General features: G+C 33.2%; 1 protein-coding gene across 2 annotated transcripts; it reads right to left on the bottom strand.

Annotated features, from left to right (window-relative positions):
- Positions 1-688: 688 nt before the first annotated feature.
- On the bottom strand, positions 689-12,094 carry LOC116115007 (probable sphingolipid transporter spinster homolog 2). 2 transcript variants are annotated; one of them, XM_031401456.1, is made up of 16 exons: positions 11,829-12,094; positions 11,104-11,235; positions 10,434-10,535; positions 9,907-10,011; positions 9,742-9,817; positions 9,539-9,613; positions 8,847-8,949; positions 8,678-8,740; positions 7,235-7,316; positions 6,146-6,240; positions 5,763-5,839; positions 5,511-5,624; positions 5,176-5,295; positions 2,734-2,862; positions 1,877-1,955; positions 689-1,476 (listed from the first exon to the last, which is right to left on the bottom strand). In XM_031401456.1, exons 1-16 carry the CDS (start codon positions 11,975-11,977, stop codon positions 1,355-1,357), a joined length of 1,623 nt encoding a protein of 540 aa, XP_031257316.1. In that variant the 5' UTR covers positions 11,978-12,094; the 3' UTR covers positions 689-1,354. The 2 variants fall into 2 exon arrangements, with proteins under 2 accessions (XP_031257316.1, XP_031257887.1); XM_031402027.1 differs by lacking the exons at positions 11,104-11,235; positions 11,829-12,094 and adding an exon at positions 10,959-11,070.
- Between the last annotated feature and the right edge of the window lie 1,903 nt (positions 12,095-13,997).

Genomic DNA, 13,997 nt, shown 5'->3' with positions numbered 1-13,997 from the left:
ACTTGGGGTGAAAAAATGTAATTCAGCGAAAATAGTACTAGTTACGTGGATAAAAGACACATGGTTCGTTGACTATTCATTGAGGATGGAAATGGTCCACACTGTTTGTTTTTTCCTTTTTCTTCCTAAACATCACATTAACGGCGAATGGCGCCAGCGGCCTCCTTAAGGGCCTTCTTCTCATCAATGACTGGATCCTGTATTTGTCATCACTCTGGAGGCCATTGTTGTATCATATTAGGTGGTGTTCATTATTGCTTAAGTACAAAAGAGAATTTAATTATGAGATGACATTAATCCATTAATTGATTTATCTACTCTTATAAACTTAAAATTCAATTAAATTCTGCCTTAAATTATTTGAATTTTATAGAAATGACATCTCAGCAGGTGGCTATAGAAGTGATGATAGTTATTGCTTTGCTCAACTAAATTAGATAATGTAATCGTCGACAAAATTATTGTGCTTTCCATAACTTTTCTTCAGCTTTTCAATCCACAATCATGCTTACACCTAACCAACCTAATATTATTAACAAACACAAAGGCTTTTAGTTCGCATATTAGCCCTACTTACAGGCTGCCTAGCCCTTAATTTTACGAGACTTCCGAATAGAGATTGGGCTAAGCAATCATTTAATAGACAAAGAAGACAACTTTTTCACATCAATTCAAGAACACCAGTGAGTTGTTATATGTATATTCTTTCATAACATACCGGAAAGTAACAAATATGTACAATGTTGTTTGGAACTGTACAAAATAATGAAGAAAAAAATTCATACTGAGAACAAATGGAAAGTGCTTAATTGTATCTGATACTTCACACACTACATCTGAAAACCCTAAATCTTTACCTGTACGTTTTCTGACTTGACTGGATTTCTTCACGTGGATTTTTACAAATACTCTTACATATCAGCAATATTCACATATGGATAACAACTTGAAATGTGGGAGAAAGCAAATCTTCTTTGTTCCAAAGAGATGATTGACGAAGAGACTTCATATAACAACACTTCAAAGCAGCACCAGAACTCCTCATACCAGTAAGATTGTAGGAAGAAGAGTTTCGAAGCTAGTCATATGCGATTCTGCTAATTACGTGAACTGGGCTTCAAATGCTATAACACATCTGGAAAGTAGAGGCAGCTTCCTGACAAGATATATCGTTTGTCCATTTTATGATTTTACAAATTGGTACAATGCCTAAAGAAACTAACCTCAATCAAATTTCCAACTTGGGGTAACCCTTTAAGACACTTGTAAGAAATTAAAAACTCGGCATTCTTTTGAGGTCAATCATATTATAAAGTCGTAAGCACGGTTGCAACTGAAATCATGACTGAAGAATTTATGCTTCACCACAATGGTCCTCGCCTCCACTGAGCAATGGCTTCAAATTGGCCTTTGAATGTGCAGAGGCTTGATTTTCACCATTTTCATCAGACCTGTCTACACTCTTCAGAAAAATTCCTGTAAAAGTGTCCAAGTAAGAAAATCCTTGTTAAGCTATCATCAATTGGCAAGAACCATCAAAATACACAGGTCAGAAAAGTTATCTTAACAATTGCATATGTTATGACATTTGAGCAGTAGCACTGATTGTAGAAATGCAATTGACTATGGTCGGGTCAATAAAACATATATCATAGGAGAGTAGTAATGTGAATTAACATTTAACTTGATGTAATTTGATCCTACCGTCCATTGTCAAAAATTTCATTTCTTAAAACAAAACTCTTCGTGAACTTTAGATTTGATTTTAGCATCAGTAATTGAGAGAAACAATTAACTTAGACATGAAATGCTCACATAAGTATAAAGAGATCTAGTCAAACATATATGATTCAGAACCAATATTCACTTTGCTCACCAATAAACCATATTCCAGCAGCAAGAAAAAATACAGATGTCAGAACAAGTGCAGTTTTCCTCCAATTGTTAACATGATCCTGTAAAAGATATTTGTTGAAGTGAAAATAATGCACAAAAACCATATTCAAAGCAGAAAATACAAAATGAAGTAGGCTAAAATGCTATGCAGATAAGCAGGCCAAGCTAGGAGCTATCATTGTATGGCTGAAGAGGGAAACATTGGTGGTTCCTGCAACATTGAATTAATAATGCTTCCAAAACAAATTATAGGGACCATCAAAACATAAAGCAAGCAGAGAGGGCATTTAATAAACATATTATTTGGTGACACCAGAATATGCAAGCATGAAGGTAGGAACTAAACAACAAGAACCAAGATTGTGCATTTCCTTTATTTCATTCTAAAATTTAATTTAATTTCTCAATAAACAAAAATTTCTATCCTGGTTCATGCATTTCCTCTTTTACCTTTTAATAAATTTATCCACATATCAACACAAAGTAAACCTATGTTTCCTAAACCATGGAAATGTCTACTTGGAGAATTCTAGACTGTTGTTTAACATCATTTCATAAACACCATAAAGTTAACCATCCAGAAAAAGATACATCCATTTTCTTCAGTTAATTCTGCTTATACTTTAAGACAATTTGAGGACAGTATGCACTCACATAGAACATTGTTCCAAACAAATAAAAGTTAAATCTTTCAGCACTAAATCATTTATCGCATAAGATCCATCCAAAACAACAAATCTACTTAAATCATGGATGCATACTAGAGAAATCTCAGATATCAGCCATATTATTCTCACTTTCTTAAAAGTATGAGTTAACAGGAGTTTAAAGGCAGACCTGGAAAATGCCAACAAGTGGTGAGGAAGGCACATCACCAAAGATGTGAATGGAAACAGTAGAGATAGCCATAGATAATGGTCTCAAACTTGGTTTGACACAATGGAGACATACATAATTAACTGGAGCCTGCAAAAGAAATATCATATTGTTGATAAAAAAATCTGAGTTACTGACATTATTAGAAAGTTAGGAGCTAATATTCATATTAATGATAGTCCAAAAGAGTATGTACTCAACCTCAATGACTGTATAAAGTAATAAGATAGTAAGCATAAACGGCTAATTCAATACATAAAACAAAAAATTCTACACCACTATAAAGCCTGCCAACAAAGATAAAAATGGCAAAGTGCAATTTCACCAGTGCATTCCCTTCCCTATGCTCACCAGCTAATTTTAAACGTTGCTACAAACTACAGGGCAGGCAAAACTCTTCGGAGATGGATTGTTTATCAGTTTATTGGGGAGATAATAGAAGAAAGCAATAGTGAATTGTCAGGTAGAGTTCACCTTTTTGCTTCCATCTTGGCTTCGGTTGTTAAGGAATTTCAAGATTTTTTTTTTTTTTTTGATTTTTTTTTTTTTGATTTATATTTTTTTTTTATGCTTCTAAATCGCAAAGGGGTTTTAGGTTTTTCTTTTGATGGTTTTGGGTTTCAGTTTAAAGGAGAGATGATTTTTTTTTTTTGCTACACTATACAGATTTGGTTACCCTTGGTGTTTTTTATTCTTTCTCAAACTTGACCCCAATTGTATCAACTCCTCCTTTTACTTGATACAGAATTAATAATTTTTTTATCAAAAAAAAAAAAAAAAAAAATTGTTATGCCATGAGACAAGGATATGCTTTCATCTCAACTTGTTAATATGACATTAAAAAAGGAAAAAAGGAGAAAAAAACAGATGAAAGAAAAACAAAGCATGAAAAAGTGCTAATAACAATAAATAAAGAGTAATACTGCACACCCCAAAAGATATCCAAAAATTCACATCCCAAATGATGCGTCATCTTATTTGGCATTGTCATATGATTCACCAAATCACCACTTGATTTACATCTCAATACCACATTACCACATAAGTTACACATCATTTGGGATGAGAATTTTGGGATAACTTTTGGGATATATAGTATTATTGATGAATAAATGATGTAAAATGACTTGTAGTTGCTTATAACTACTACTAATACCTCTAGCACAAAGTACAATATTTCCATATCACATTGATGTTCTCATGTTGTCATACAATACAACCCTAAAAGCTTGAACAAAAGAAGAAAATTATATAGATCATATATAGTGTATCAAGGAGATATAAGAAAGTAACTAAGAATAAAAATATGCGTAAAAATATTCTATAAAACAATGTTAGTAATATTCCAGCTAAATCATTATATAGGGGGATATCCTAAAGAATATCAAAAACTGAACCAATCAAGAGCACATGAATAATATGTTGGCATGAGAGGAACCGAAAGTGGTATCTTAAGACTTGCAAGAAATACTCTTTTTTTTTTTTTTTTTTTAATTAATATGGCACTGGTGATGCGAACTAGAATATGAATGTAAAAATGCCAAAGGAAAGGAATAAGATTAATAAGGTCAGATAGTTTTCTCCAGCAGCATGCCAGTATACCTCTTGATGGAAAATCTATAATTATCTTTCAGTAGTTATTAATGGAAATAATTTGCTTTAGGAATTTAAATATTATATTACTTGTTTTAGTTAGATTTATTTTCTTAAGTTGAGTTTTCATAATTTAGTAGATTTTATGTGCATTGGGACTATATTTCAATTTTCTTTTTCATTTATTTTAAAATGTTTTGGCAACTATAAAAATGGGGCCTTATTTTTAGTTTTAGAGCAGATCTGGTTGACGATTGAAGAATGAAATATAAATTTCTACCCAAATATATCTATTTCAGTCCCTAATTGCTTCGGTTTCTTCGGTCTTATTCTTCCAGTCTATTGTTACTTTCACCCTATTTCTCTCTATTTCTTTGTCTTGTTTTGTATCTTTCCTATCATATCTCACCTATGGACCTGTGTTCTTGCTGTACAGCAAGCAATGATACAGAAACATTACTACTTCATGCAATTCCAAGTTTCAAAGTTTAGCACAATAACAAAATCTTAAACTGACAGCAATCCTCTGCATATTTACACAAGGTGATATGGCAATCGCATAGGGTTCATGGCTATATATTAGTTATTTACAGAAGTCACAGACCCGATCATCAGCTTGATAATGATTCATATGTTAGTGCCAGTTGTCAACTAACAAGGTAAGCTCCCACTTAAAACTTTCTTCCGTTAGCATGAACATGAATTAGATTATATTTGACTCTCTATTAATAATCTAAAAGATAACTTTAAAGGATGCAAAGCATGCGCTGGAAAGAAAGAATTCTAAATCCAACTCAACCATAATAGTACCTGTGTGGCAAAGACGAGTAGTTCACCCACTGAGAAAAGAGCTATGAAACCATACAAGCTTTTTAGACAGAACGCAGAAAAGCAAAATACTGCACCCAGAAATGTTGCTGCAGAAAGAAGCTATAAAAGAAGCAAAGGTATAATATCTCAAAAACTAATACAAATTCAGAAACTACATATGAGATACAAGTTCAATATTTAATACAACCCAGAAACAAGTGATTACATCTTTGTCAAGTAGGGTAAAATATCCTAGTAAAGTAAGAGTATTTTCTCCTGTACAGTTTTTCTTAATATGCAAACATGTTTATGTGAAACTTAAGAACAGAACTTACCTTGAAAGCATTTGAGATTGTTGAAGTCATGCGATCAAGAATGAGGCCCCCAGCTATCGTTCCCAAAATTCCACAAACAATCGTAATTCCTCCAAACATCATGTCCGCATTACTCTTTTAAGGTAATCAATCTTTTAATCAGTTCAAATTGATATCTCAAAGATAAAATTGAAATTATACAAAACAAAAATTGGTTACAACGTAATCTGATGATGGTGAATAAAATAAAATCAAAATTTCAGGTTATCATACCATGTGATAGATATTATAACCAGCCTTTGGCCCCCAATAAGAGTATGCTCCAATGACAAAGTTGTAAAATATGTAGCCTGCCAGCCAATTAACAAATTAAATGATGTCCACAAGTCCAAAAATTTATAATATAACCACCTCATGAAAGGCCTCCAGGAAAGCAGTGTAATTGCCAAATGGTCACACATTAAATGTTGGAGGTTACAGGAATCATGAAGAAAATACATACAACAACAAATGCCAATCACAATGAGGAATTCGACAAAGTAAGTCAAGTAAAGCCTGAGCAGATCAAGATCACTGTGACTGGCATGGTATAAGATTTATGTAGCTAAATAGTTGTTAAAAGGACATCATGGAGTTACAGAAAATTCAGAAGATACCTAGAACATTTACAACATAAACTTCATCGCGCAGAAGCACTTTCATATCTTTTGCAAATCGAGAGAACTGATTCAAAATGGATAAACCTGTCAACCTGCCATATGGAAGAGAATTGTTGTTAGAAAGAATAGGGCAACTGATAGTGGAGTTTAAATTTGAAATTATGCCTTCCAAGTTTACTTTATAAGGTGTAATTCAATGTTCATCAAATGGTCACTAGAAAACCAAGAGGAGACAGGAGGATCTCTAATCCTTTAAGATATGTGATACAGATGGCTATGCGCAAAACAGAAACCATGGCCACCCGTCCTGCCACAGCCTAGAGTAATAAAGGTTTGACTAAATATTTACATGAATCAGCATCATTAAAGTATCTAAGCTGGAAACTAACAGTGAGTAACCATTTCTAGAATTTGATTCTGATTCTACTTCTCCACCAGTATTTAACGTGGCCCTTGCCTAGCTTGCCCCACCTCAATATATCCAAATAATTTCACACTGGAAATTCAAAGGTAAAAATGTAATGAAGGCTCACGACATTTGGCTCACACCACTGAGAGCTGTCATGTAATGATATCAAAGCTGTAATATCAACCATGCACTTGTTTTTCCCCTTTCTTATCTGTCCTTTTTGCTGGGTCATTCAAGTTGGGAGATTTAATGTTGTATTTAAATGTTTCAACTTGTAAAGAAGCAGTTCTGTCACCATCCTGCTTCCAGATCTCAGGAATCATGACATCGATTGTTTAATCCTACAATCTGAAAATTCATTAGCTTTCCTCCTCAATGAATCCTTTTGGTATCATTAGGTAGGTGGCACCTCATGTTCAGATATCATTGTTATAATTTGAATAGAGAAATTCTCAGTTCAACAGAAAAGAGTTGGTTAAGGAAAACAAAACATTAGATGCTTTGACAATTAATAAGCTGCTAACTTCTTTTTCCTTGATTTGAATATAGTTTCATATTAAAAATAAAATCAAAAAGTCAGACATTACTTAACCCTGCAACCTTATCCATGTTAGAGATGCCAATACATTTACGATCGTAAAAGATGCATACAAAGCATGAAGGCAAAAGCCACTCACTTTGAAGATTTTCCAGAGCCTTGATTACTGATACCTTCAATTCCAACTGGCACATCACCACTTATAACTGAAGCTTCTGAATCTGCACCAAGAAGAATCAGTGCTTAAAATTCACGAAGCTCCTAAAAATTATATTATAATCTAATTCCCAGTTATATGCAAAAGTCTAGTATTGCAAACCATCAAAAAACATAAAAAGAGATTAAGCAATCATTTTGAAAGGGATCGGACAAAAGAAAAATATATGAGTGGAAATAGAAGAAACGGGAGGGAAACTGATAGAGAAATAGAGGGAGAAACTAATATTTATTCTCAAAGATCAATTCATATACAATTTTTCCAACTAATAATTAACTTAAGTCTGTACTTATAGTTGGCAGGACCTAATTTAGAAAGGGAATATAACCATCTAGGAAATGAAATGAATACCTAATATGAAAGTAGATCAACCAAGATAAGGAAGTTGACACCATTCAAATTAAGAAAGAATTTAAAATATAAATCCTAAATCTATAGGTTGTCCTGCAGCAAATTTACTTGGCTTTCACAGAGAAAAACAGAAAAAAGAGATTTTGTGTGTCCTGCTGTGTACATATAGTGCAATGCAAGGTTGAATTCAATTAAATTTATGATATTATAAAGTTCTGATGTCAAAACTACGGAAGGAAAAGATTATTATATGTTATCATACAGCAAGAATTTATACCAGAAATGCTATTTTTAGATCCATTTTCATTAACCCTATGCTGGGATATCTCTAACATTTATAACATTTAAAACTCTCCTAGCAAGTGAGTTATATCATAAGAAAAAAAAAAACACTTAAATGAGAATAATTGAAGCAGCAAGCCCATACCATAGTTGTTGTTCTGTTTAGCCATTAAGCTATAATTTTGCACATTCAGCATAGTGGCCAAATACAGATACATAAAATGTTTTAAGAAAAGAATAGACGTAAGAGCAACAAAATATGTATGTTCAATGAAGCTTTGAGCCTATACGGAGTTCTATAATGTTCTACTCTATCACTAAAACATATTTAAATTTAGATAATCCTTAAAATTGTATGAGTGTGTATCATGCTAAATTTCTTCTTTTTCTTCTACTGGGTCTAGCCAAAGAGTTTAGTCATGCATCATAGGTTTTTGTATGCAAACAGCACTTTGACACTAAAAGGAAGCAAACCTTATGATTTAATAGAAAAATAAGAAGATTAGATAACTATGTTGCACTTTGGGAAGGCTGCAAAAGGTTTGTCATCATACAAATTGATAGTAAAATTTGCCACTTATGTGGTAATTCATGGCAGGTACCAGCAATTTACAACACAGCAGCTGCTCAATGACTTCTCCCTTTATGAACAAAACTAAAGCATCTTTGTTATCATAACAGAAATACTAACAAATAATTACACGAAGAAGAAAAATGAGCAACATACAGTACCTTCGACAGAAGCAGCTGTTTCAATGGATGCCAATGCTTTTTTTGAGTCAGCAGGAGAAAATCCTGTGGTTGCAGTCCAGTAAAGGGTTTTATAAGTAACCAGAAAGAAGATAATAATAATAATAATAGTAACTTTATAAACTGCAGAGGTGCATCACAAAATATGCACCTTTTAATTGCAAAGGTTTCATTACAAAACCCAAAATAGCGAATGGAAGCATCAAAATAGCCTCTCCCCAAAAAGCATAGCGCCAGTTCAAATGGCTTCCAACCTTAAATAGAGAGAAAATGCTGAAGATAATTATTGCCAAACTTTACAACCAAATAAAATCAGAAACATTTGAGAGATTGCCACTGGTGAGTGGGGAATCAGTAAAAAGAGTTTGAGTCATTATAACAGAATATGACAAGTTTAACACCACCAAGAGTGAAGGATGATGTGCACGGTTTTAACCTTCTCGGATATGAGATATTAGACAATTTGCAGAAACAATCACTGGTTCACAAGACCAAAAATTACCATTTAAATAATTAAATACAACAGGCATATAAATAAACAAGTATTCGGAAACTTAATAATTTTATATTTGTTATGGACAACCAACACAATTTCTGTAAGGGAAAGGTAGGTTGTTAAAAAGGATAAGAAAAAACAGGTGCAGCATCACTTTTGACATCAAAATCAACCATATCCAATTAAGCAGAAAAGATATAAAGGATCAAACTTGTAAAAAACTGGATACAGTGTAGCATTTCAGGGGAAAAATAAACTGACAGAAAGAGAATTGGAGTTGGACATTTCAACCAAATATAGCAAGAAAAAAAGAATATGAGAGCAGTGAATCCAGTTTGTAAACTTACTAATCCACCATATACATAGCCGACAGCAACTCCAGTAGGTATACACATGTAGAACATTGCAAGCCAAGCTGTTTTCTGGAATTATGACAGAATTACTTGTATCATTGTGCAATCAGAAAATTAAAACATTTTTGGAAAATTAGCAAAATCAAGCTAATCTTTAGAAGTCCTTTAAGAAGAAAAGAGGAGAAAAAAAAAAAAACCTGAGCAGCAGGAGCATTGTCATCTATAAATGGAGCCGCAAGACTTATGAAGGATGCCTCACCAACACCAACCAGCCTAAATGACAAGATTGGCAATGTAGTTTAGCACCAGAAAACTATAATGCAATGATAGGAGAAAGAACAACTCTTTGAGCACTAACTTACATGCGGCATATTGCAATAGACCAAAAATCAATTGAGCTACCGCACCCAGCTGCCGCAAAAGTCCAAACAGATAATCCAACTCCAATAAGCCTGAAAGGATTATGGCTGAAGAGGAAACAACATAAAAAGGTTACTCTGAAAGATTTAGAAATGCAAGCCGCTTCCACAAAATAGAGTGCAAAGTTGACTTCAATTTTCAAACTTTTCTTGAATATTAGGCTGCTAATACATTATAAAATATGAATGCAATAGTATTCTGGAAGTTTGTTCAAGCAGCACAGCTGTCACTGAATTGAGGTGAATCAATGATTATGATAGAAGATGGAAACAAGGAAAGAGAGAATTCCTTTCAACTATTAGTAGCCTGTTCATAGCATCACATGCCTTCTACTTTCTTTTCTTCCATCATTACCCTCTTCTCATTTTCCAGCCCCAAACACTTATCTCTTCCTTCTCAAAATGACACAACTGCAGATGCTTCATAAAGTACACCCAGATGAATTATATTAATTAATGAAGATGTTCACCTCTTTGCCAAGGAAGCAAATATTGGAGAAGCCACAAGCAGTCCAACCATAAAGGCAGACGATAGTACACCATCTTGGAAGTTATTCAAGTTAAAATCACCCCTGCAAGACCATCATACAGTAAGACAATAAAAAATAAAGTAACCACCAGCCAAAAGATTAAAGGTTAAAAAGGCAATCCATCAGTCCGTTCAATAAGATTGGTGGTGCCCTTCAAATAAAAATGAGCATACACCATTAGGCTATAGTATAAGTGTAGGTATATGCTTTATGGGCTCTATTTGTGTGCAGACTGCCAACCATGTCTTGTGGTCATAACTCCCTTTTGCTAAACAGGTGTTATTGCAGATATATAATTGATATGGACACATAGCAAAAATATTTTGAAATGATAAATAAATATAGTATGGCACTCTGTAAGAAAAACTGGAATAGCTGATACAATCTTTTCCCACGACATTACCAGTGAATTTTGAATGCAAAACCTGCCAGTTGCTTTAAAATTCAGTTTAGATGAAAATTTACCATATGGGATAAATGTGATACAAGGATCTATCAACACTAAACATGCTTTCGAGATGGGACTTCCAATATTACCCTCAAAAGGAATACGAAGCAAACAATTACTACAATACATAATAAAAACCAGAAGTAACTCTTAAGTCTTAACTGAATCCCGCTACCAGAAGTGCATATTCCTTTGTCATCACACGTCCTGAGACTCCCATTGACACCATTGCTGGCTATCGCTCCACGATCCACGTAATTTATCATGTTAATCACACAAAACATGAAGAGTAACCTGCACCCAAAAAACTAATGTAATGAGCCTTCACTTATTTGGGAAAAAAAAAAAAAAAAAAAATTAAGAGGCTGATGTTAACATCAGAACACAAACAACAAACTTATAATTTTAAGAGGCTGATGTTAACATCAGAAAATTCAGAACGCAAACAGCAAACTTAAAACTTTACTCTAATTGCTGATTATACTCATAAAATGTAGAACATGTTTTCAATAAAATCCCACCCAATTTCTCTTCCTAAAATTCATAGTTCAATTTACCAATCAAACTTAATACTCTACCACTAATTCTACATAAAACTCAACCTAATTGCACAACGTAAGCCCATAAAACATCTATACACTACTCAAAATTCAAACATCTTCATTTCTAATCTGCTCCCTAAATGACCTTAAGAAATTAGAAATTCAATTACTGATATGAAGTCGGTAACAGTTCTCAATTGAACAGTTTCCGATGATCTACACGAAATAAAAAAAGTAAACAAACCATTAAAAATACTAGAGTTCGATCATAGCATGTTTTAATTTAAATTTCTAGCTAAAGAGCTGTTAATAGAAATGGAAAATAAAGAATAATAATAATAATACCTTTTGGGAGTGAACCATGACGGATTTGGAGAGGAGTCTTTAGATAAAGTCGTGGCCATTTGAGAGAGGAGTTGTGATTCTTGTTGTGAGGGATTGTTTGGAAGATGTTGTCCGTCCTCTGCAAGTTTATGACTTGCGTTACTTGACATTGACGGGTGATTTTTTTTTTTTTTAATTTCTTTGTAATTTTTGTTTTTTTGTAATTTTTTTGGTTTGTTTCAATGTGAATGTCGTAGCCTGTTACGCAATCATCGTCCCGAGTCCCGAGTTCACCAACCCACGCTGGATATTCGTATTCTCACTTTGTTATTTTCTATTGCAATTATTTTTCTTGCTTTCGCTTTTCTTTTCTATTTTTGTTGGGTTGTTTTTGTTTTTATGCTATGAGTGTTGAGGTCGTTAAAGCGATCTAAAACAATATTACACATTCCAAGCTGTTATTCCCTATCTAAAAAGCAATCCTCACCAACGATTTTATGAAAATGTTATTTCTGTTTTGTAATTCTAGTAAATGCAATCTCACAAACTTTTTCTCACAATCTCAACATGGTAGTTTATAATTGATCAACTCATAATGAATCTTGTCTATCCAATAATAGGTCCCGTCAATCTAATAATGAGTTTCGTTTACTCGATTACGAATTATCACGTTAGGATTGTGAGAAAAGTGCGTTTAGTTTATTATTTTTGATAAGATTTTGGGAATAATATTGGATAGTTGGATAAGAGAGTATTACGAGGTAAAATTTAAAAATTTATAAAAAAGCCCTTAGATTTGCTAATTTAATTAAACACCCCAATATATAAAATGACAAAAACACCCCCACCACCTGCAGTGCCAGATTTCAGCCACCATCGCCGGAATCTGGCCGGAAAATTTCGTTACAACACAGACTGGTCGAGTCTTTGTCGTAACGAGTCGCTATGGCATTTTTTGTGGATCTGGCCTGAAAATGCCAGATCTACGACTTAATATTGCCGTCGACGGCCGAAAAATATCAAAAGAAGTTCATTTTTGGTCACGACGGCCAAAGATATGGCCGTTGTTTTCGATCAACGATGGCACCGATTTGGCCGTCGTTGACAGATCGGTGAACTTCCGGCCATTTCTGGTCGACAGATAGGTCGTTGTACAGATTCCGACTACCACCGACGGTGGTTGCCGGAATCTAGCAAGTATGGGTCACGGGGGTGTTTTTGTTAATTTTTAAACTTTTTTCAGGGGGTATTTATGAAATTAATAACTTATGGGGTGTAAAAATAATTAAAAAAATAGGCTAATATTTCTGAAATAATGTGTCAAACATTATTTGGAGAATGAGATTGGGAATATGGGCAGAAATAATAAGTCAAACGCATCCCATAAGATTATGTTGTCACTTATGTGCCAATCTTTATTGCTTCTTTTTTCGGACAAAAATAATTTTAAGGGCCTTCGGTAGGTAGAATTTATATAAATAGAAGCTAGAGATTTTATCAAACAATCGTTAATCTTTGTTTTTCAATTAAAAGGATAATTATATTAAGTCAATAGATTGGTAAAGAATATATTGTCTTGAATTTTATGTACTTTTAATAATAAATTAAAATTTTATTATCCATAAATAGTAAAAAAATAGTTTATAAAATAATATGAGTTTATTTTTCATAATTCACTACGTAATAGAACCTCTAAACGAGCTCTTCTTTCACAAAAGTTCATCTTAAATTGAGTTTATTTAATTTTTTTTTTTCTTAAATTCATTACTTCCCACCAAATATTTAGGCTTTAATCAAACCTTGCCATGTGTCCAAAATATATGTGAAAAGAGACTTTGCTTAGTTACAGAAATCTCTCATAATTAAGGTACATAATTATTCAAATAAAAGATAACAATCTCAATAAACGAAAATATAGGATCTGTTTAGTTTGTTATTTTGGATAGGATTTTAAAAATAATATTAGATAGTTGAATAGAATCATTATTACGAGGTAAAATTTAAAAATTAACAAAAAAAACCCACTAGGTTTGCTAATTTAAATAAACACCCCAATACATAAAAATTTGGTAAAATGACAAAAACACCCCCATCCACCCACAGTGCCAGATTCCGACCACCACTGTCGGAATCTGGTCGGAATCTGGCGTTACAATGTAGACCGGTCAGATATGGCTGGATGTGCATCGA

The sequence above is a fragment of the Pistacia vera genome, unplaced genomic scaffold (assembly GCF_008641045.1).
Source record: "Pistacia vera cultivar Batoury unplaced genomic scaffold, PisVer_v2 Contig10, whole genome shotgun sequence".
NCBI lineage: Eukaryota > Viridiplantae > Streptophyta > Magnoliopsida > Sapindales > Anacardiaceae > Pistacia > Pistacia vera.
This window is presented reverse-complemented; position numbering and strand designations above follow the sequence as displayed.

Bases quoted from the DNA above. Each gene is read 5' to 3' on its own strand.
- LOC116115007 (XM_031401456.1), bottom strand. From the start codon at position 11,977: ATGTCAAGTAACGCAAGTCATAAACTTGCAGAGGACGGACAACATCTT. The intron at 6,241-7,234 runs GTGAGTGGCTTT...TCCATATGGCAG, and splicing joins GGCTCTGGAAAATCTTCAAA to GTTGACAGGTTTATCCATTT. The intron at 5,296-5,510 runs GTAAGTTCTGTT...CTTCTTTTATAG, and splicing joins CAATCTCAAATGCTTTCAAG to CTTCTTTCTGCAGCAACATT.